Source organism: Dendrobates tinctorius, unplaced genomic scaffold, assembly GCF_039654945.1.
Source record: "Dendrobates tinctorius isolate UK_male_01 unplaced genomic scaffold, ASM3965494v1 ptg000102l, whole genome shotgun sequence".
Classification (NCBI taxonomy): domain Eukaryota; kingdom Metazoa; phylum Chordata; class Amphibia; order Anura; family Dendrobatidae; genus Dendrobates; species Dendrobates tinctorius.
Genome location: NW_027361770.1, coordinates 37,688,741 through 37,710,724, shown reverse-complemented (window position 1 = coordinate 37,710,724; position 21,984 = coordinate 37,688,741). Strand labels below are relative to the sequence as shown.

The 21,984-nt window shown below is 43.2% G+C and overlaps 1 protein-coding gene across 1 annotated transcript in view; it reads right to left on the bottom strand.

Annotated features, from left to right (window-relative positions):
* LOC141099782 (dynein axonemal heavy chain 5-like) overlaps positions 1–21,984 on the bottom strand; it is a 587,253-nt gene that overhangs the window by 404,155 nt on the left and 161,114 nt on the right. Inside the window, exons 22-23 of the mRNA XM_073587845.1 lie at positions 21,695–21,902; positions 2,144–2,231 (exon numbers count right to left, since the gene is read on the bottom strand). Coding sequence (XP_073443946.1) covers positions 2,144–2,231; positions 21,695–21,902 — 296 coding nt within the window. The remainder of the gene's footprint in view (positions 1–2,143; positions 2,232–21,694; positions 21,903–21,984) is intronic.

Here is a 21,984-nt window from a genome sequence, read left to right as displayed (position 1 = left end):
GTTGTACTTTGACACCATTCGTTTTATCACATGATGCACTGGAAAGCAGGAAAAATTCCAAATGCATTGAAATTTCAAAAAAGTGCAATTCTATAATTGTATGAGGGTTTTTTTACTATGTTCATTATGCGGTAAAACTGACCTTGCATATGATTCTCCAGTACGATTATGCAAATATAAAATGGGCATAGTTAGTTTTTTTTTTCCATTTCAATGGTGAAAAAAATTGGAAATTAGTAAAAAAAAAAAAATAAATGTTTTTGCTTTTCTCATAATGTTCCCATAATGCTTTCAATTTTCAGGCTATGGGACTTTTCTGAACGTCGCGATACAAAATATGTGCATCCAGGGGAGCATGTAATGACGTGCTCCCCCTATTGGCGCTTGGTAAATGCTGCCGTTACAGATTGACAGCAGCATTTAACATGTTAAATGCAAGCCCACATCAAAGGCAGGGACACAACATATTATGTAGCCGTACATCATATGTTATGAAGTGGTCAATGAGTTGGGTACATCTTACTACAGAAAACTCTTTGTTTAATATACAGCAATTTATATTGCTATTACGTTCAGCATTGCATTAGGCTTCTTTCATACCCGTGGATATTAGTATGTAGTCCGTGTTATGTCTGTGGTTGACGTTGCAAAGGACAGGATATAGGGCACAGTAGTTAAAGAAAATGCCCCTGACTGCTCTGCCCTGGTAAAATGTTAATAATTGCTTCTGTCCCATCCATCCTCCTCTTATTCTTCGAGACCGGTGAGCCCTTTTCTCCTCCCCTTAAAAGGTGATCACTGCTCCTTTTCTGTCTCCTTTGATAATGTGGGTGTCGGAGGCTGTTTGTGGTCTGGTAAGAGACGCATACAATGGCTAACGATCTGGCTGCATCAGTGAGAGACAGGATCAGGAGGAAGGGAGAGTTCTGGCTCATTCGCATAATGAGTGAGTGGGATGCTCCTTTTGAAAGTCAAGCACTTTACCCCGTCGCCTAGCGGTTCGCACAAATTCTCCCGCCGGATTACTGGAGTCCAAGACTCATCATGTCACAGAGTGAGCGTGCCCACGTCAGGTGCATTCCTGACTTTGCCATTATCCCTCACATTCAGATTTTTTCGGCGGCAGCTGCAAGCCTTCCCTGTCCCAGGGGTAATGCAGTATGATTAATAAAAATTCCCTCTCTCCTGCCTGTGTGTGTTTTTTACATCACTAGCTTGCTGTAGCCTAGCCCAACCTTCCTGCATTCCTCCATAAAAGAGGCTGTAATAACTACTGTAGAGCTGTGTTTGTTGCCTGCTGACAGATCAGTTTTGTGAAAATGCCGTTCTATTGATGCATAGGACAAAGATAACCCTCTGTCATATACACTATTAGAGCAGCATTTGCAGTTTCACATCACTGGTCTCTCATTAGCAGGCAACAAACACAGCTCAAGTAATATCAGTTACTTTATATAGCCCCATCCTGTAGACCCTCTCTATACAAAGTCTTAGCCTCTCTATACAAAGTCCCATCCTGCAGTAGATCTCTCCTTTGTGTACTTTATATAAAGCCCCTTCTATAGTATATCACAGTTCTTATCCCCTCTATGTACAGCCCCATCCTGCAGTATATCACACCTCTCAGACCCTCTATATATAGCGCCATCTTGTAGAACATTGCTCCTTTTTGCTACCATTACACTGGCACATTGTTGCTTCCTAGTATGAGCTCTCTAGCCTTATCCCAGAGTCAAACTATGATGATAGGATGCCAACTGAGAGAGACTACACTGCGAATGATCAACCAGGAGCATTGGAACTACTGTAGGATGGTTCCAATGTAAATTGAAATGTAAATTGAGCCTGAAGGATCATCCTTTGAGGAGTGACATGTGCAAATCGGGCCAGAAAATTAGTACAAAAAAATTAATCAATGGGGTGTGGGTGCCAAAAGGCAATTTTTCACATAGCACCACTGAGCCTAAGACCAGCCCAGATTACACATCATTACATACAGTATGTTGGAAACAGATAATTCTGCTCTCTATAGAGATATGACTATATCATAATTTCATTAAAAACTCTAAGAAATGGTAATTTCAAGTCTTTTCAGAAAATACGGTACTTATGTGGTGGAAAGAAAAAAATAATAATTCATTACCTTTAGACTGTCCCTATCGGATGGTTTCAATTTGCTTTTAAGGGCATCAATCATCTCATACAAACAAAGCTCCACTTGTTTGCTTTGCCTAGAGAATAAAATTAGAAGATTACACTGGTCAACAGCATTTTTGGTGCCAAAGATATTTCATCGAATTTAGGGTATTTTTGGGGTGCTGATTCTGAATATGTCATCAGTTTTGCCAGATTGGCTCAAGTTTTTGAGATTTTTGGTATCTTATTTATAGCACTTGTTGGTAAATGCGACGCATCATCTCATTAATTTCTTTGGATTAGTACTTGAACTGAGCAGTTCTCAATATAGTTTTGTGTTAATTAGTGTTCTAAAAGTTTGTTCATAGCTTGATTTTTGCACTAACTTTATGTTGTTGTCTGTTTTCCAGTGAAAAGCATGAACTCATCATGAAGAAGTTGTCTTAACGATCCAGACTCATTCTGTTACATTTGTGGTGAATATACACTGCCAAAACATAGAAGAAACATAACAGACTTCGTAAAAAAAGTGTATTTTGCCTATTTTGGGGTTATGCTTGGGGACCAAGACAAGTTTTGGGCACCACACATAGTGTGCAAAGCATGTATCGAATTATTACGAAAATGGAGCAAAGGACAAAGAAAAAGCTTCAAATTTGGTGTTCCAATGGTGTGGAGAGAGCCAAAAAATCATCATGATGACTGTTATTTATGGTAAACACAGGTACAGGCACATCTTCACAATGAGGGACAGGCCTTCTTGCAGATTCCATGTTACTCCCATTTTCGTTTCTTATGCTTATTGAATCCTTGCACTTGCACTGCACAGAAATAACAGTCATCATGATGATTTTTTGGCTCTCTCCACACCATTGGAACACCAAATTTGAAGCTTTTTCTTTGTCCTTTGCTCCATTTTCGTAATAATTCGATACATGCTTTGCACACTATGTGTGGTGCCCAAAACTTGTCTTGGTCCCCAAGCATAACCCCAAAATAGGCAAAATACACTTTTTTTACGAAGTCTGTTATGTTTCTTCTATGTTTTGGCAGTGTATATTCACCACAAATGTAACAGAATGAGTCTGGATCGTTAAGACAACTTCTTCATGATGAGTTCATGCTTTTCACTGGAAAACAGACAACAACATAAAGTTAGTGCAAAAATCAAGCTATGAACAAACTTTTAGAACACTAATTAACACAAAACTATATTGAGAACTGCTCAGTTCAAGTACTAATCCAAAGAAATTAATGAGATGATGCGTCGCATTTACCAACAAGTGCTATAAATAAGATACCAAAAATCTCAAAAACTTGAGCCAATCTGGCAAAACTGATGACATATTCAGAATCAGCACCCCAAAAATACCCCAAATTCATTAAAATATTTTGGACACCAGAAAAAAAAATTTTTTTCGTTGACCTGTGTTATTTAAGAGCAAAAAAATATCTTTTAAGTGCATCGTCGACTTTGGTAGTCACAAAAAATAAAGTGTTTGTGCTGTACAGATTTACAATTTCATTTCAGTAAAAAGGTTTTTAAAAAGTGCATTTGATTTTAGTTTAATACAATATATATTACACATGAACTTAGAGTTGCACATAACTAATTTGCAGCATCATACATTGAAGACCTCATATTCATACATAGACATATCAAAGAATAAATAGGACTCTTTAATGTCTGGTGTGGCTTGGCAATATTGATTAATAGTCATAACAAAAGAGGGAAAATTATTTTGACATCATTGCATTCTCTGTATTTATTTCAGCTTTATACTGCCAGCAAATCATATGTACCATTCTGAAAACACATCATTATTTAAAGGGAACCTGATAGCTGATACTGTCTCGTTCATGGGTGGCAGGTATCAGGCACTAGCTGTATGATCTCAACCAGGTATGTTTGCCTTTGAAATACTGTCGGCAGCTTCTCCCCACCTGCTGACCTGGAGTGAAACGTCTCTTCCTATGTGTGCATATAGTAAGAGACCTGTCAATCCAGGGCAGTGGACAGACAGAATCCATTGGGATCCGCCTGTCTGGTTACTCTTTTGATCAAATAGATTTTTATTAATCAGAATTCAAAATACAGAATATACAGTAAATCTTCCACAAACACTAGATTTACAAATTGAACATCCCTGTCCCCCCCCCCCCCATGTAGACAGCATATATAACTCTTTTTTCCATAAGATTTCTCTTACACCGTAATTTACCATTAGTCATCCTCTTTACCCATATTGTCAATCAAACCATACAAAACAGAAATGTTCCTATGTCCAGGTATTAATGGTTTATCCACAACAACAGCATTGTAAAATATAGCACATTACCATCAGTTAACTGTACGTATTGTAACCAGGGATTCTACAACCTCTCATAGGTTTTAGAATTGCCTCTTTTAGCATATATCCTTTCCTCCAGCTGGATGATACAAGACACCTGTTTCACAAACTCTCTCCCAGAAGGTGGTTCTTTCCTGATCCAGTTCCTCGCAATCAGCTTCCTTGCTACATATAGTAGTCTGGCTATAGCAAGCTTTGCACTATTAACTATTTCAATTTCCTCCACATATCCCAGTATGCAGACCAGTGGGTTTTTGGGTATAACACTTCCGTACGCCCCTTCTATTCTGTCAATGACATTAAACCAGAACGCAGATAGCCTGGGACAAGTCCACATCATATGAAGGATTCCGGCATCAGACTCCCCACATCTTGGACAGTCAGAGTTGTCCCTCAGCCCCATTTTAAACATCAGAAAGGGGTACGGTACACTCGATGGATCACAAAGATGGGACAACCTAGCTGGTTCACTCAGTGAGTTTGGGGACATATTCTAGGACGCTGTCCCATACCTCGCCAGTCATCACCCCAATCTCTGCCTCCTTTTGGATCTTGCTTTAAGTGGGAACCCCATTAAATGTGTATGCAATATATCTTTGTAGGTGTTATAAATTACCCCTTTCGTAAGTCCAGCACCACCACATATATAGTCCAACACTATGTCAGATTGTATCTGCAGGTTTCTGGAAAGTTTTTGCGCCGTAATGGCATGCCATACCTGACAGTAGTGGTACCATTCAGAATACGGCAACTGAAACTCACTCTGTAATTGCACAAACGGTCTCAGCTCCCCGTTATCCATAATTTGAGACATTAATGTCAGCCCCCTACGTTTCCAGCCTCCCAAGTTTCCGAATCTCTGTGAGGTTACTATTATCCCATATAACTGTGAATCTAGTCAACCCGGTCACCCCTCTCACCCTCTTTAGTCTGTTCCACAGGTCTTGTAATAGTGCAGAGTGGGACACCCATCTCCCATTACACCCATCTTCCCATCCTCTAGGCCAAATATCAACGGGCTTCTATTTAGTACGTATTCCAGCACTCCTCTGTATGACGCGTGCCTTCTCTTGATTAGACCACCCTCTGAGATGTTGACTTTGGGCAGCTAAAAAATACAGTTCCAGATTTGGTAGTGCCAGTCCCCCCTCATCCTTTGGTCTTTGCAAGGTTTCAAGCCTTATTCTAGGTTGTTTCTTACCCCATACCAAGGCCCTAAACAGTGAATTCACCACTCCAAACCTTTTCTGCGGTATCCAGATTGGGGAGTTGTGTAATATATATATATATACTCACTGGCCACTTTATTAGGTACACCTGTCCAACTGTGTGTTAAGACTTAATTTCTAATCAGCCAATCACATGGCAGCAACTCAGTGCATTTAGGCATGTAGACATGGTCAAGACAATCTCCTGCAGTTCAAACCGAGCATCAGTATGGGGAAGAAAGATGATTTGAGTGCCTTTGAACGTGGCATGATTGTTGGTGCCAGAAGGGCTGGTCTGAGTATTTCAGAAACTGCTGATCTACTGGGATTTTCACGCACAACCATCTCTAGGGTTTACAGAGAATGGTCCGAAAAAGAAAAAAAAAAAATCCAGTGAGCGGCAGTTCTGTGGCCGGAAATGCCTTGTTGATGCCAGAGGTCAGAGGAGAATGGGCATACTGGTTCGAGCTGATAGAAAGGCAACAGTGACTCAAATTGCCACCCGTTACAACCAAGGTAGGCAGAAGAGCATCTCTGAACGCACAGTGCGTCGAACTTTGAGGCAGATGGGCTACAGCAGCAGAAGACCACACTGGGTACCACTCCTCTCAGCTAAGAACAGGCATCTTATGGCTACTTTCAGCAGGATAATGCGCCATGTCATAAAGCTCGAATCATCTCAGATTGGTTTCTTGAACATGACAATGAGTTCACTGTACTCAAATGGCCTCCTCAGTCACCAGATCTCAATCCAATAGAGCATCTTTGGGATGTGGTGGAACGGGAGATTCGCATCAGGGATGTGCAGCCGACAAATCTGCACCAACTGTGTGATGCCATCATGTCAATATGGTCCAAAATCTCTGAGGAATGCTTCCAGCACCTTGTTGAATCTCTGCCACGAAGAATTGAGGCAGTTCTGAAGGCAAAAGGGGGTCCAACCCGTTACTAGCATGGTGTACCTAATAAAGTGGCCAGTGAGTGTATATATAAAGGCTTGGGCATTAAAACCATTTTAATTAGACTAATCCTTCCCACCACCGACAAGCGTAATTTGTTCAAAGTATCCACCTTAGTTCTTAGAATTGCCAGTAGGGGTACTAGATTAGTATTAAGGTACTCAGTCACCGGTAGGGAAACCTGTATCCCCAAATATTTAAACATTTCCACACATTGTAGTTTGCTGGCCCCTATGTCTTCCTGAGTCCATACCACCTCCTTGTCCACTTTAAATAGGCTTGATTTAGACCAATTTATGGTCAGTCCTGAGATCTCACCGAACCCCTCAATGGTCTGCATAGCATGATCCAATGAAGCCGAGGGGTCCCCTAGGAATAACAAAAGGTCATCCGCATACAGGGCCACCTTTTCCTCCAAATCGCCATATTGAAAACCCTTTATTGCCTTGTTGCGTCTAATAGCAGCCGCCAATGGCTCTATCGCAATAGCGAACAAGAGCGGCGACAGTGGATAGCCTTGCCTCGTTCCTCTATGCAGCTGTATTCCCGCGGACATTACCCCATTAATCTTAACTCTAGCTGTGGGTTGAGTATACAATAGCTGAATCCACGCTGTAAATTGAGGACCAAAACCCATACTATGCAGCACTCTTCACAGGTATGACCATTCTACAGAGTCAAAGGCTTTATGGGCATCAAGTGAGGCTATCAACCTCCCACCTGGGTTATCGACTGGCAACTGCAGATTGAGATATAGTCTCCGTATACTGGCTGCTGTTGAGGTGTTTGGCATAAACCCAGATTGATCCATATGGATCAATGTATCAACAACACCAGTTAGTCGGTTCGCCAGCACTTTAGCCAGTATTTTCACATCAACTGTCAGCAAGGATATTGGCCTGTATGAATCTGGAATTCCTGGATTTTTACCCTCCTTAGGAATCACCACTATCACCGCCTCCCGCATAGACGCAGGCAAAATCCCTTCTTTCATAGCCTCCTCAAACACTATTAATAGCTTGGGTAGCAGAATTTCTTCTAGATGTTTGTATATTTCTGCAGGGAGACCGTCTGCTCCCGGGGCCCTCTCATTAGTCATGCCATGCAGAGCCATCTCCAACTCCTCTACTGTGATAGGAGACTCCAACTTATCCCTATCTTCCATATATAGTGTCGGAAGCAGTCCCATTCCTAGAAATGCCTCCGCCCCCCCTTCCCCTCCCATTCTACTTGATGAATAGAGGTTCTGGTAAAAACCTGCGAAGACCTCCAGAATTTCGGGCGTCTCAGTAACCCTTGTCCCCTTTGCAGTATCCATACTATGTATAAATGAGCTGCCTCTCTGGGCTGCAGCTATAATCGACAATAGATGACCAACTTTTTCCCCTTCTTCGTAGAATCTAATCTTCTGAAAAGCCTGCTTCTTAGTTGCTTTATCTAGTAGTAACCTATTGACCCTTTCATGTGCCTGCCTAAGTGTCAGTTGAGTGTCGGGTGTAGCGTGCTGTGCCATTTATATTTCCGCCCTAGTTAGGGCTTCCAGACTATCTACCTCATCTCGCTTAGTTTGTGTCTTTCTCCTACATATATCCCTGTATAGAATTCCCTGGAGATATGCCTTCATGGCGTCCCATACCACCAGAGGATGAGCACTAACATCATTATGGACAAAGAATTCCCCAATCTCACGCATGATGCCCTGCATATTTATATGTTGTATCCAGGCCGGATGTAACTTCCACTCTCCCCTTATCCCCACTCTCAAACGCTCCCGTTTAATGGACACAAGGATGGGACTGTGGTCCGAGATCACTCTCGGTAAGTATTGCACATCCCCCACCACTACATTCATCAACTCATTAGCTAATGCCATGTCGATGTGAGATAGGGTATTATAAGAAGCTGAATAGCAGGAGAAGCACTGTTTCCAGTCATTTCTTACCCTCCAAATGTCTATCAAACCCATTTCCCGAACTAAATTGCCAAATGGGGTTATAGGGTCACTCAATACTCCGAACGGCCTCCTATTGCTGTCCCAATAAGAGTCTATTACATTATTATAGTCACCCACTATCAAAAGAGACAATACTCCCCCTCTTCCTGAGAATTCCCAAGTCTCCCTCAGCTTAGTACTCGAGTAGGGGGGTGGAATATAAATAGCGGCAATGCACATAAGGTGGCCAAATAATTTACATTTGATGACTACACACTGCCCATCCGGGTCAATATGCACCTCTATTTCCTCATATTGTATTTAAGTATGAATTAGCACAGATACCCCCCTTGCATAGCTAGAAAAAGAGTGAGAGGCCCTCTGTATCCATCGCCTATTCAAGAGTCTCGTTGTGTCCGGTAAAAGATGAGTCTCCAGGAGGCATACCACTGATGGGCCCTGGTCTTGCATATATTTGAATATAGCTGCCCTCTTTAGTTTTGTCAGATAAACCCCTAACATTCCAACTTAGTACCTTAATTTCCCTCCCTCCATAGTGTTGATAACTGGAATTATTAATCGGTGTAGTTTTCCCCATTGCTGTTCGAACCCATCCCTCCTCCCTCACCCTCCCCTTCACCCATCCCCCCTCATGTCCCCTCCTCTTCTCCCCCTTCCTAGTGCATATACTCTCAAAGAGAGCTGGGTAATCCAGTCCCTGGCCCCCCTCCCCTCCCACCTCCCCCACCACTATGCTTCTACAGTATCTAATTGCATACGTAGAGCAACTATCTTCCCAGCTCCCCCCAGTCCTGTTGTGCAGGATAGAAGATCCCATTGTATAACATCATCAATAATATAATAAAACATATAAACAATTCAAATTTTGGAAACTATAACAATAGACACCCCCGCTGTGCCCAACATTGAGCAACCACCAAATCTCAATCATTTCGCCCCGCCAAAGCCTCAATCTCAACCATATGCCAGTGGATCTAAAGAAGATCATATTCAGGAGATCAGATCAAGAGGCGTATAATAAAAGGGCCAAAGAACCGATGGCAAAATAAAAAAAAAGACAGGAAAACCAGGAACAAGGCCGAAGCCTACCAAAAATCAGTTCTTCGACAGGAAAAAAACGGTTAAGAATTCCTTACGAGACACTGAAAGATGTAATATGTCCTCAGCCAACCATCTCAGGCATAGTCCTCTTGACTAATCAATCAATTCCAGCTCATGTCTTCCCCCGGAGTTTATGCGCATTAATATCAATCCATTGGTTAGTTTCTATCGGATCGATGAAAAATTGCACTTTATCAAGCGCCACCACCCTTAGTTTAGCCGGGAAAATCATGGAGTACTGCACTCCCAGCTCTCTAAGACGCTTCTTCACTCCTCCAAATTGCATACGCTGTTTTTGGACTGCAATAGAAAAGTCTGGGTAGATAGCTACTTTTTCACCATTCATGGCAAGATCCCCCATCTCTCTCGCCCTCCTTAGAATTATGTCTCTATCCCTATAATGAAGAAGCTTAGCAAGCATAGTGCATAGTCCCCTACCCGGTGGTTGTGGCTGCATGGGAACTCTGTGTGCACGCTCCACAGCAAAAAAAACTTGGTCAGAGTATCTGTGCCAAATTTCTCCCTGAGCCACTCTTCCATAAATTCTGTGGGGTTTCTCCCTTTGGATTTTTCCGGGAGGCCAACAATCCTTATATTATTTCGTCTAGAGCGATTCTCTAGATCATTTTTGCCCACTATTTCAGAGATTTGCTGAGTGAATCTTTTTTCTGCTTTCTGCAGTTTAGAGATGTGGTCCTCTGCTTGCCCCACTCTCTTTTCTACCTCTTCTGTTCTGGTATCAGCTTTTTTCATATCTTTTTTTAAACCAGCCACTTCAGATTGAATTCCCAGAACCTGCTGTGTCAGCGTGGTTAAGGCATTCTTACAGAAGGAGACCGCGGCAAATATGTCCTTCAGTGTGCGATTCTCATGATCCTCCCCTGCCTTCTGGGTCTCACCTGCCCCCACCACAGCTCCTCCATTTTGCGGCTGCTCCTCTTCCTCCCCCATCTCTCCCGGGGAATCCTCTGAATCATTCTCCTCCTCCTCCTCCCCTTGTTTACCTCCAGATCGCAGGGAATCCTCCTCAGCTCTAGCAAACTTCAGCTTAGCTGCAGCCTCCATACGTCTCTGACATTCAGTGTTGGCTCTCTCCGACTCCTTCCTCGCCTCAGCTCCATCTTGTGAGCCGAGTACATCTCTCCTTCCTGCATCTTTCTGTCTCCGGCGGGTCATGGCTCCTCACCAGGGCTTCAGCATGCAGCTGCAGGTAGTCTACCCCCTTATCTATCTGATCGTCCGGCCGAGGATATTAGTGGTGTCAGCAGGGCTGCGAATTACTCCAGACACCAGAGGGAGAAACAGACCCTGTATCATTTCACATTGCCTGCCAGGCCACGCCCCCCCATCTGGTTACTCTACAGCGCAGCCCTGTTTTTCTCTGAAGCACCTCAGCATTTCAGAGTCAGACATACCTGGCTGAGATCATTAGATCATGCCCTCAGCTGTGACCGGAAGAAAAAAAGTTTACCTCCGATCAGAGGTGATGGCTGATGGGAATACTACTCCCATCAGCCTATGCCTGCTGTCGGGGATAGCAGTGAGAGCAAGCACCACTGATGTGTGTATTCAGCAGACAGTGCCAAAGTTATAAATAAATTTTAAAAAATGACTTGGTTCCCCTGTAATTTTAATAATCAGCCAAGCAAAACTGACAGCTTTGGGCTGCAACCCTCAGCTGTCAGCTTTAGTAAGAATGGTTATCAAGAATAGAGGGGTCCCACGCCATTATTTATTTCAACAATGCAAAAACAATTTTAACCCCTTAACGACCGCCGATACGCCTTTTAACGGCGGTAATTAAGGGTACTTAAACCACAGCGCCGTTAATTCACGGCGCTGTGATTTAAGTGAATTGCGCCCCCCAGTGTCGGATTTTCTCCGGGGTCTCGGCTGCCAGGGGTAGCGAAGACCCCAGAGAACATGAATCGGTCGGTTTTTACCGACCCCCGCTTTTGCGATCGCCGTTATTAACCCTATAACGGCGACCGCAAAAAAAAAAAAAAAGAAAGCCGCGATTTTACATTTAATTTCTCTTTCCTCTGATGTGATCGCACATCAGAGGATAGAGAAATAGGGTCCCCGATCCCCCCGGTCCCCTCCCAGTACCTCTCCCTTGTCCTCCGTCCCCTCCCGGTGGTCCCGCTCCCGCCGGCGTCATCCGATGGGCGCCGCCATCTTGAAAATGGCGGGCGCATGCGCAGTGCGCCCGCCGGGAATCTGCTGGCTCCGGCTGGCAGATTCCATTCATTATTTTGATCACTATGATAAACGATCATAGTGATCAAAATAATAAAAATAGTACATAACCCCCCCTTTTATCACCCCCTTATTCTGGCACACATAATGAAATAAAAAAAATATTTTTTTTTTCAGTTTTCCATAAGGGTTAGGGTTAGGGTTAGGCTAGGGTTAGGGCTAGGGTTAAGGTTGGGCTAGGGTTAGGGTTGGGATTAGGGATAGGGGTGTGTTGGGGTTAGGGTTGGAGCAAGAATTGAGGGGTTTCCACTATTTACCAACTTTGGGGGTCTAAAAATTGGGGTCTAAAAAATCACTTTTGTGGAAATAAAAAAGACTTTATTTTCACGGCTCTGCGTTTATAAACTTCTGTGACGCGCTTGGGGGTTCAAAGTGCTCACCACACATCTAGATAAGTTCCTTAGGGGTCTAATTTCCAAAATGGGGTCACTTGTGGGGGGTTTCCACTGTTTAGGCCCATCAGGGGCTCTGCAAACGCAACATGATGCCCGCAGACCATTCCATCAAAGTCTGCATTCCAAAATGGCACTCCTTCCCTTCAGAGCTCTCCCATGCGCCCAAACAGTGGTTCCTCCCCACATATGGGGTATCAGTGTACTCAGGACAAATCGCATAAAACTGTGGGGGTATGATTTCTCCTGTTACCCTTGTAAAAATAAAAATTTGGGGGTGAAAAGATCATTTTTGTGGAAAAAAAATGGATTTCTTATTTTCACGGCTCTACGTTATAAACTTCTGTGAAGCACTTGAAGGTTCAAAGTGCTCACCACACATCTAGATAAGTTCCTTAATGGGTCTAGTTTCCAAAATGGGGTCACTTGGAGTTTTCCACTGTTTAGGCACATTAAGGGCTCTCCGAACGCAACATGGCATCCGATCTTAATTCCAGCCAATTCTGCGTTGAAAAAGTCAAACGGTGCTCCATCCCTTGCGATCTCTGCCGTGTGCTGAAAAAGGGGTTTACCCCCACATATGGGGTATCGGCGTATTCAGGAGAAATTGTACAACAAATTTTGTGGTTGATTTTCTCTTTTAACACTTGTGAAAATAAAAAAAAATTGGTTCTGAAGTAATTTTTTTCCAAAAAAAAGTTAAATGTTAATTTTTTCCATCCACATTGCTTTCGTTCCTGTGAAGCACTTAAAGGGTTAATAAACTTCTTGAATGTGGTTTTGAGCACCTTGAGGGGTCTAGTTTTTAGAATGGTGCCACTTTTGGGTATTTTCTGTCATGTACACCCCTCAAAATGACTTTAAATATGATGTGGTCCCTAAAAAAATGGCTTTGTAAATTTTGTTGTAAAAATGAGAAATCGCTGGTCAACTTTTAACCCTTATACCTTCCTAACAAAAAAAAATTTTGCATCCAAAATTGTGCTGATGTAAAGTAGACATGTGGGAAATGTTATTTATTAAGAAATTTATGTGACACATCTCTCTGATTTAAGGGCATAAAAATTTAAAAAGTTTTAAAATTGCAAAATTTTAAAATTTTTTGCCATATTTCTGTTTTTTTCATAAATAAACACAAGACTTATCGAAGAAATTTTACCACTAACATGAAGTACAATATGTCACGAAAAAACAATCTCAGAATCAGTAGGATCCATTAAAGCGTTCCAGAGTTATAACCTCATAAAGGGACAGTGGTCAGAATTGTAAAAATTGGCCTGGTCATTAAGCTGCAAACTGGCTCTGTCGCTAAGGGGTTAAAAAAACAGCATGGGTTTCCCCCATTTTTTGACAACCAGCCAAGCTAAAGCAGACAGCCGGGGGCTGGTATTCTCAAACTGGTAAGTGGCCATGGATATTAGCCCCCAGCATAAAAATAGCAGCCTGCAGCCACTATAGATAAGGCACATCTATTAGATGCACCTGTGGTGGTGGCAAGTGAGGTTAATATTTGTGGTGTTGAGTCACATTTGTATTGTCAGGTGACATCAAGCCCACAGCTTGGTAATGGAGAGGTGTCCATAAGACGACTGTCATGATCCAGGCTGGATTATGACAGATTTTGCACTAGTAACCTTTTTTTTTCCTTAAGCTGTGTGCTTAAAGATAGTTTTGCCCCCAGTGGCCATTAGGGTCATTGCACTGTAGTGGTTTCAGTTCTAGTTTTGCCCTTGGTGGCCGTTAGGGTCATTGCATTCTGGTTACTTTAGTTTAGTGCATGTGATTATGAAGCAGGTGTGATTGCTGGCTCTTACCTATAAAAGTTTCAGGTGGTTGCAATCACTGTTGGTGATATTGGTCATTTCAACCATCCTTGGTGGAGGAGCTAGAGAGAGTTCCTGGCAGCTCAGTCAGAGTCCTGGTGTGGAAGGAGCGAGAGAGAGTTCCTTGCAGCTCTGACAAAGCTTGGTGAAGTAGCAGTGATTCTGGAGGAAAGCTGCATTCCGGTGGTAGACTCTGCTGCTGGGAGCAAGAGCAACAGAGCAAAGCTAAGTGGTGTTATCCCTGTTTGTGACTTCCCTTATGTGTGTTTCAGTGCAGTGGTGGGATTAGTTTCTGCACCGTCCATTTCACTAGAGAGGGCTAGGTGCAGGGCGAGCTAGGGTTCTTAGGTTCCAGCTCGGCGACAGGTGCGGAGCCTGTATAGTGACTGTTAGGAGTGTAGAGACTGGCTCAGGGGAGTGCAGGAGGTCTCCATGTCCCCATTCCCTATCACAGGGCCCTCCTATCAGGATCCTGACAGCGCCGGCGTACAGCCTCCGCTGAGCATGGACTCACCCGCACTGTAGGGACCCCTGGGGACAAGAACAGCCAGAAAGTACTGATGCACAGGACCTGAACACTGAAGTTTAGCAAGCCGGCACAGGACCTACGATCATGTGACTGCAAGGGGGTGGGGCTTAGCGTCCTGCTTTCAGAGAAGGTAGAAAACTCAGACAGCCAAAACGGAGGTCATTCACAGTACGGGCAAACGAGGTACAGGAGGGGTAAACAGACGGGAGGTCATACAAAGCTAAAGGTCAAACACAAGACAGCGGTATGGTACAAAAGGGACGAGCAAAGAGCAGTCGAGTCACAAGCAGAGAGTCATACACGAGAGAGCAGTGCGGTACAAGAGGGGCAGGCAGAACTCGTAACAGGGACAGAACCGGATCACAACCAAATAGCAACAAGTTATTAGGCACAAGGCACACGTATACAAGAGGTCAACTAACTCAGATGAGGGCAGGAGTATAACTGACACCGGACCTAGGTCCAGTGAACATTAAATAGCGGCCCTCTGACAGAGAGAGGCAGAACAATTAACCCCCAGTCTGACCAGGATGGGCCAAAGCAAAACCCCGTCCTGGTTTATGACAGTACCCTCCTCTCAATGGGGGACCACTGGACTCCCAGGTCTCTCAGGATACTTGGTGTGAAAGGCCCAGACCAACCGATCCGCATGAACCGATCGAGCAGGAACCCACGAGCGTTCTTCAGGACCGTAGCCTTTCCAATGTACCTGATATTGAAGGGCACGACGGACCAACTTGGAGTCGACAATTCGTTCCACCTCATACTCAGACTGCCCGTCTGCCAAAACCGGCGGAAGGGAAATTTAAATTTGTCATTGGCCTTCGTAATGTTACTCTGGACCTCCCGCCATACCTCCCCCAACCGCTGGATCGTCTCTTCCGCCCCAGGACACCCAGAATTCAAATGGGAAAATTCTCCAAAATGAGGATGAAACCCATAATTGCAGAAAAAGGGAGATGTACCCGTAGACTGGTTAATGCGGTTGTTAAATGCAAACTCAGCCAGCGGTAACACAGAACACCAATCATCCTGTCAGGCTGAGGTCAAGCAACGCAGAATTTGCTCCAGAGACTGATTGGTCCGCTCGGTCTGCCCATTAGTCTCTGGATGGTAAGCGGATGAAAAGGACAGACCAATACCTAACCTCTTACAAAAAGCTCTCCAAAATCTGGAAACAAATTGCACTCTCCTATCAGACACCACATTCAAGGGTACCCCATGCAACTGCACCACATGCTCAACAAACAACTTGGACAATGTTTCCGCATTAGGTAGAGCTGCCAAAGGTACAAAATGTGCCTGCTTACTAAACCTGTCCACCAGGTATTACTCTTGGAGGGGGAAAAGTTGGTGATGAAATCCATGGACAGATGAGTCCATGGTCTCTCAGGAATTGGCAGTGGTACCAATTCCCCGGCCGGCCAGTTATGGGGGGTTTTAGCATGGGCACAAACATCACATGCAGACACATATTCCCCAACATCAGAGGCTAAAGAAGACCACCAGAATACTCTAGCAATGGCCTTCCGGGTGGCCGAGATCCCTGGATGTCCACCCAGAACTGAGTCATGGAACTCCTGGAGGACCTTGAGACGAAACTGAGCTGGCACAAAAAGTTTATCCACCGGCTTAGCCGGAGGTGAAAGAGACTGGGCTTCCCGAATCTCCCATTCCAACATATTAATGTGCGCTGCTTGACAAAGTTCAATTTAGTACGACATGAGAAGTTTTAACTGTTTAATTCCCAATGCGTTTCGAAGTGCCTATCACTTCTTCCTCAGGGGATGACATGAAGTGAACAAATACAACAAATACAGCCATCTCCAGTTATATACATACATTATTTGAAATTTGGCGCCAACAGCACATGTGTTAGAGTGACAAATGTCAAAGTTCACAGGTTAGAACTACGCACAGTATGTTAATACCTTTACAATGATATTAAATGTTTTTTCTTTGTCTTTCTTGTGTTGCAGGAAAGACATTATATTGAAAGAAAGAAGATGAAAAAATAGATAAAAAGATGTAAAAAATGGTTATGCTCTAAAAAACGAACCCGTTAATAAAGGGAAAAGAGACTCCAAATCCAGAGTCAGAACCACTATGCTGGAAGAGGACGCTTGGGAAAAAGACTATTTTTATGTATAAAACGAATTTTTTATTATATATTAAAAATTATTTATTGGAAATAAAATAGGATAAAAAAATCTATAGGTAAAATTTGTGTGTATATAAAAAACATGTATGATAAAATGAATAAAAAATATAAATATCATATTATTATTATTATTAATATCTTATAGTTATCTTATTTAACTCACGAAAATCGAGGCATGGGCGTAAACCACAGTCTTTTTTCTTTACAAAAAAAGAACCCCGCCGCCACGGGAGAAACAGAAGGACGAATGTGTCCCTTATGGAGACTCTCGGAAATATATTCCTTCATCGCAGCCCGTTCTGGACCCGAAAGGTTATACAAGCGGGCTTTGGGCAATTTAGGATCTGGAACTAGGTCAATGGCACAATCAAATGGGCGGTGTGGTAGTAAAACCTCAGCCTCTTTTTCGGAGGAAACGTCCGTATAGTCTTTCAGGCACTCCGGAATACCTTCCAGACCCACGGACGACACAGACAAGACATTTTTCAGAACAATAGGGACCCCATTTGACAATGTCCCGAGATTCCCAATTAATCACCGGATTATGCAGTTGTAACCAGGGAAACCCCAAACCAGTCCCGCAGGCAGGTTGTCCATCACAAAACATGAAATATGTTCCTGGTGCAAGGAACTCACTTTAAGGAGAAACTCTTCAGTACGAAACATAACGTCATTCTTAACCAGTGGTGTTTTGTCAATGGCAACAATGTGAATAGGAGTCTCCAACTTAACTGTCCTAACTGTTATTACACCTGGACACTAAGTCAGAGTCAATAAAGTTCAATGACGATATGCAATCCACGAAGGCAGTGGTGGATGTGGAGACACTCCCACAACAAAGTTCCACCTGCAACAACATTTTAGAGAAGGCAGAAAAGGGTACCCGAGAGCCTGGGTGACCTCCACGACCACCACCTGGGCTCAGTCGCTTGTTGGTTAGTGGATGGGAGGGGCAATCCATTTTCCAATGTCCAGAATCGCCACAGTGAAAACAGCATTTTCCTACGCGCCATTGTCTCCTTTCATTCTCTTTGAGGTCAATGTTTCCCATCTCCGTGATTTCCAATGTAGGACTGGCTCCCCTTCCTTGGGAGAATAACAGTGTCTCAATTTGCATCACTCCCCTCGCCCGTAGCCTGCGATCCATTCAGACGGCCTGTGTCATAGCCTCCTCCAGGGAATCAGGCGGAGGGTGGAGAGCCAAGGCATCTTTCAGATGTTCAGACAGGCCTCTACGGAACAAACCCCAGAGGGCAGCATTTTCCAGCAGACCTCAGTAGCCCAGCATCTGAACTCCGAGAAAAACCACTCGGCTGAGTGCTTCCCCTGGCACACACTCATCACCATGTCCTCAGCCATACGCATCCGATCAGGCTCATCATAAATATGCCCCAGGGCCTCAAAAAATGCATCCACAGTCATACGCTCAGGGGCCGTGGTCGGAAGGGAGAAAGCCCAAGCTTGGGGGGGGCTCCCCTTAGCAGAGACATAATGACCCCCACTCTCTGACTTTCATCCCCAGAAGAGTGTGGTCTTAATGAAAAAAAAAAAAAGCTTACAGCCCTCCTTGAAAACTATGTATTCTGTTTTATCTCCAGAAAAGATATCCGGTAACTTAACCGGAGACTCAGGGGAAACTAATGTAACATCCCGAGCCCCCGATAAAAAAGCCTGCTGCACAGTGTCAGCGATCAGCTGCTGAGACTGAGCCAGGACTTGTTGTTCTCCAAGGAGTTTCTGAGACATCTGAGTCAGGTACTTTACCTGCTCAGAAAGAGCGTGCATAAGTTCCATCACACACACAGGGGAAGGGGAGCAGAAAAAAAAAAAATAGTATTGGTCACTTATAATATCAGGATCCTGACAGCGCCGGCGTACAGCCTCCACTGAGCATGGACTCACCCGCACTGTAGGGAACCCTGGGGACCAGAACAGCCAGAAAGTACTGATGCACAGGACCTGAACGCTGAAGTTTAGCAAGCCGGCACAGGACCTACGATCATGTGACTGCAAGGGGCGGGGCTTAGCGTCCTGCTTTCAGAAAAGGTAGAAAACTCAGTCGGCCAAAATGGAGGTCATTCATAGTACGGGCAAACGAGGTACAGGAGGGGTAAACAGACGGGAGGTCAGACAAAGACAAAGGTCACACACGAGAGCCGTGAGGTACAAAAGGGACGAGCAGAGAGCAGTCGAGTCACAAGCAGAGAGTCATACACGAGAGAGCAATGCGGTACAAGAGAGGCAGGCAGAACTCGTAACAGGGACAGAACCCAATCACAACCAAATAGCAACAAGTTATCAGGCACAAGGCACACGTATAAAAGAGGTCAACTAACTCAGCCGAGGGCAGGAGTATAACTGACACCGGACCTAGGTCCAGTGAACATTAAATAGCCGCCCTCTTCCAGAGAAAGGCAGAACAATTAACCCCCAGTCTGACCAGGACGGGCCAAAGCAAAACCCCATCCTGGATCATGACACCTCCATTGTATCAGTTTCCCTGGTGTTTCCCGTTATTATTTAAATTCGCCCTGCTGGAGGCGGTGTATCCAGTTACACGTGTAATTCTGAAATTCGCCTGCTGGAGGCGGTGTATCCGGCTGCACGTTATATTATTTAAATTCGCCCTACTGGAGGCGGTGTATCCAGGGTCACATGTGTCAGAGAAATTCGCCCCGCTGGAGGCGGTGTGTCCAGTCACACGTTGCCCATCACAACAACGCTCCATTACTAATACGATAGTTATATTCTAAATAAACACAGCCAGTATAAAGTTCTTTATTTGAAATAAAAAAACACTTATTTTTTTATTTAAAAATAACAAACGGTTATATTTGCCTAATGCCCATTCCATTGAAGCCAACATCTCCTGTACCTCTGTTGCTTCTCCACTGTTGCAGAGGCAAAGGGGTGTCAACTAACAACCCGACAATGCGCTTAGTTCAGATCAGTATCACAACCATATCGATAGTCCACACTGTCAATCTGCAGGTGCACACCACCCTTGCAAAACAGGAAGCTGGAGCCGGATCATTGTGCTCCTTAAGATAGAACATTAGAACAATCTGCTAAGACAAGCATTTGGATCTTCACCAAGATTGTCCTCTGTCCTATAACATTAGTATGATATACAGTTTGTATTCCAGGGCTTAGGATAGTTTCACAGTTTGTTTTTCCTACATATAGCATTAAAAACGTTTGATACATGCAAAACATCTCAATAGGGTCTATAATAAGTCAAGCAGAAGCAGCAAAAGTACAGTCTATTAGTCAGCAGTAGCTGCAAAAGCAAACAAGATGTTAGGGTGTATAAAAACAGAGATAAAATTGTTACCCCACTATAAATCACTTGTAAGGCTACATCTACAATATGGAATTCAGTTTTGGGCCACAAAAGAATATTCAGAAGTTAAGAGTCAGTTCAAAGGAGGACAACTAGATTATTACAAGGAAGCCTGTTTTCGCCTTCGTGACCAGGCCAATTTTTACAATTCAGCCCAGTATCAGTTTATGAGGTAATAACTCTGGAATGCTTCAACAAATCCCACTAATTCTGAGATTATTTTTTTGTTACATATTGTACTTCATGATAGTGTTAAAATTTGCTCAATAGTTCTTGTGTTTCTGAAACTATAGTAAATTTGGAGAAAATGTTGAAAATTTCACAATTTTAAAACTTTTAATTTTTATGCCCTTAAACCAGAGAGTAATGACACACAAAATCATTAATAAATAGCATATCCCACATGTCTACTTTATATGAGCGCAATTTTTATATGCATTTTTTTTTTGCTAGAAGGGTTAAAAGTTGATCAGCAATTTCTAATTTTTCCAACATCATTTACAAAACCAATTTTTTTAGGGACCACATTACATTTGAAGCGACTTTCAGGGGCCTATATGACAGAAAATACCCCAAAGTGACACCATTCTAAAAACTGCACCCCTCAAGCTGCTCAAAACAACATCCAAACCACAAAAATGTTACTTTAGCTCCTAAATTTTGCATTTTTACAAGGGTAAAAGGAGAAAATCATAAAATTTGTTGTACAATTTCTTTTGAGTCGGCCAGTACCCCATAGGTGGTGGAAAACTACTGTTTGGGTGCATGGCTGGGAAGAGAAGGAGCACCATTTGACTTTCGGAATGCAAAATTGGCTGGAATCAATAGCAAACATCATGTCTCATTTGGAGAGCCCCTGATGTGCCTAAACAGTGGAAACTCCCCATAATTAACCCCATTTTGGAAACAGCAAGACTGAAAAACGTCAGTGCTGCACAAAGTCCAGCAAGCGCCAATATTTATTTACCTGTTAACTTAGAAAATAGATATTCATTACGGGTCACGGAAACGGCGATTTCAGCAGCTAGATAGGAAAGGTGGATATGGCAGACACTAGAACAGCATTTAAAAAAGAGCTGGATACTTTTCTCACTCAAATGACATTGTGGGTTATAAATATTTTAGCGAGAGAGAATGTAAAATTGGTGGAGAAAGGTTGACCTTAATGGACCCAAGTCTTTTTTCAACCTACATATCTAAGCTATATAATTATGTAACTATGTCAGAAGCAAAAAATGGTTCTTTTGGCCTTTGCCTGAATAGTGTACATCAGAATACAATGCCTGTGACTATGATATTTTCATGTCTCATCTGTTTAATGGATTCCAATATAACTAATGGGTGATGAATACTTGTAATGAATCTCTAACTTCATCTGTCACCTACAGGTGATGTTTAACGAATACGTCATAATAAGTTCGCAACATTCAATAAACGGATCTCACAGTCGTTTATCTGTCAACTAAAAGAAAACTTACATGGACAAAGTCTCTGCAGCAGCAGCAATGACCTTCTCTGTTCTTTCCAAGAAAACTGGAACAGTGATGGTATCATCTTCAGGTAAATCCACCAACAGTGTGTCAGAAATGTCCAGAAGTAACTTCTCAATTCGGCACTCCAGGATGTCAGAGGCTTCCTTACAAATCTGCTCCACCTCTCTTAGGGAGCCGTAGACACTGGCTATATCTGAAATATTAGAAGAATTGATCATTTAATTTCTAATTAAGTGATTAAATATTTCACAAATTATATTTTACCAATAAATACA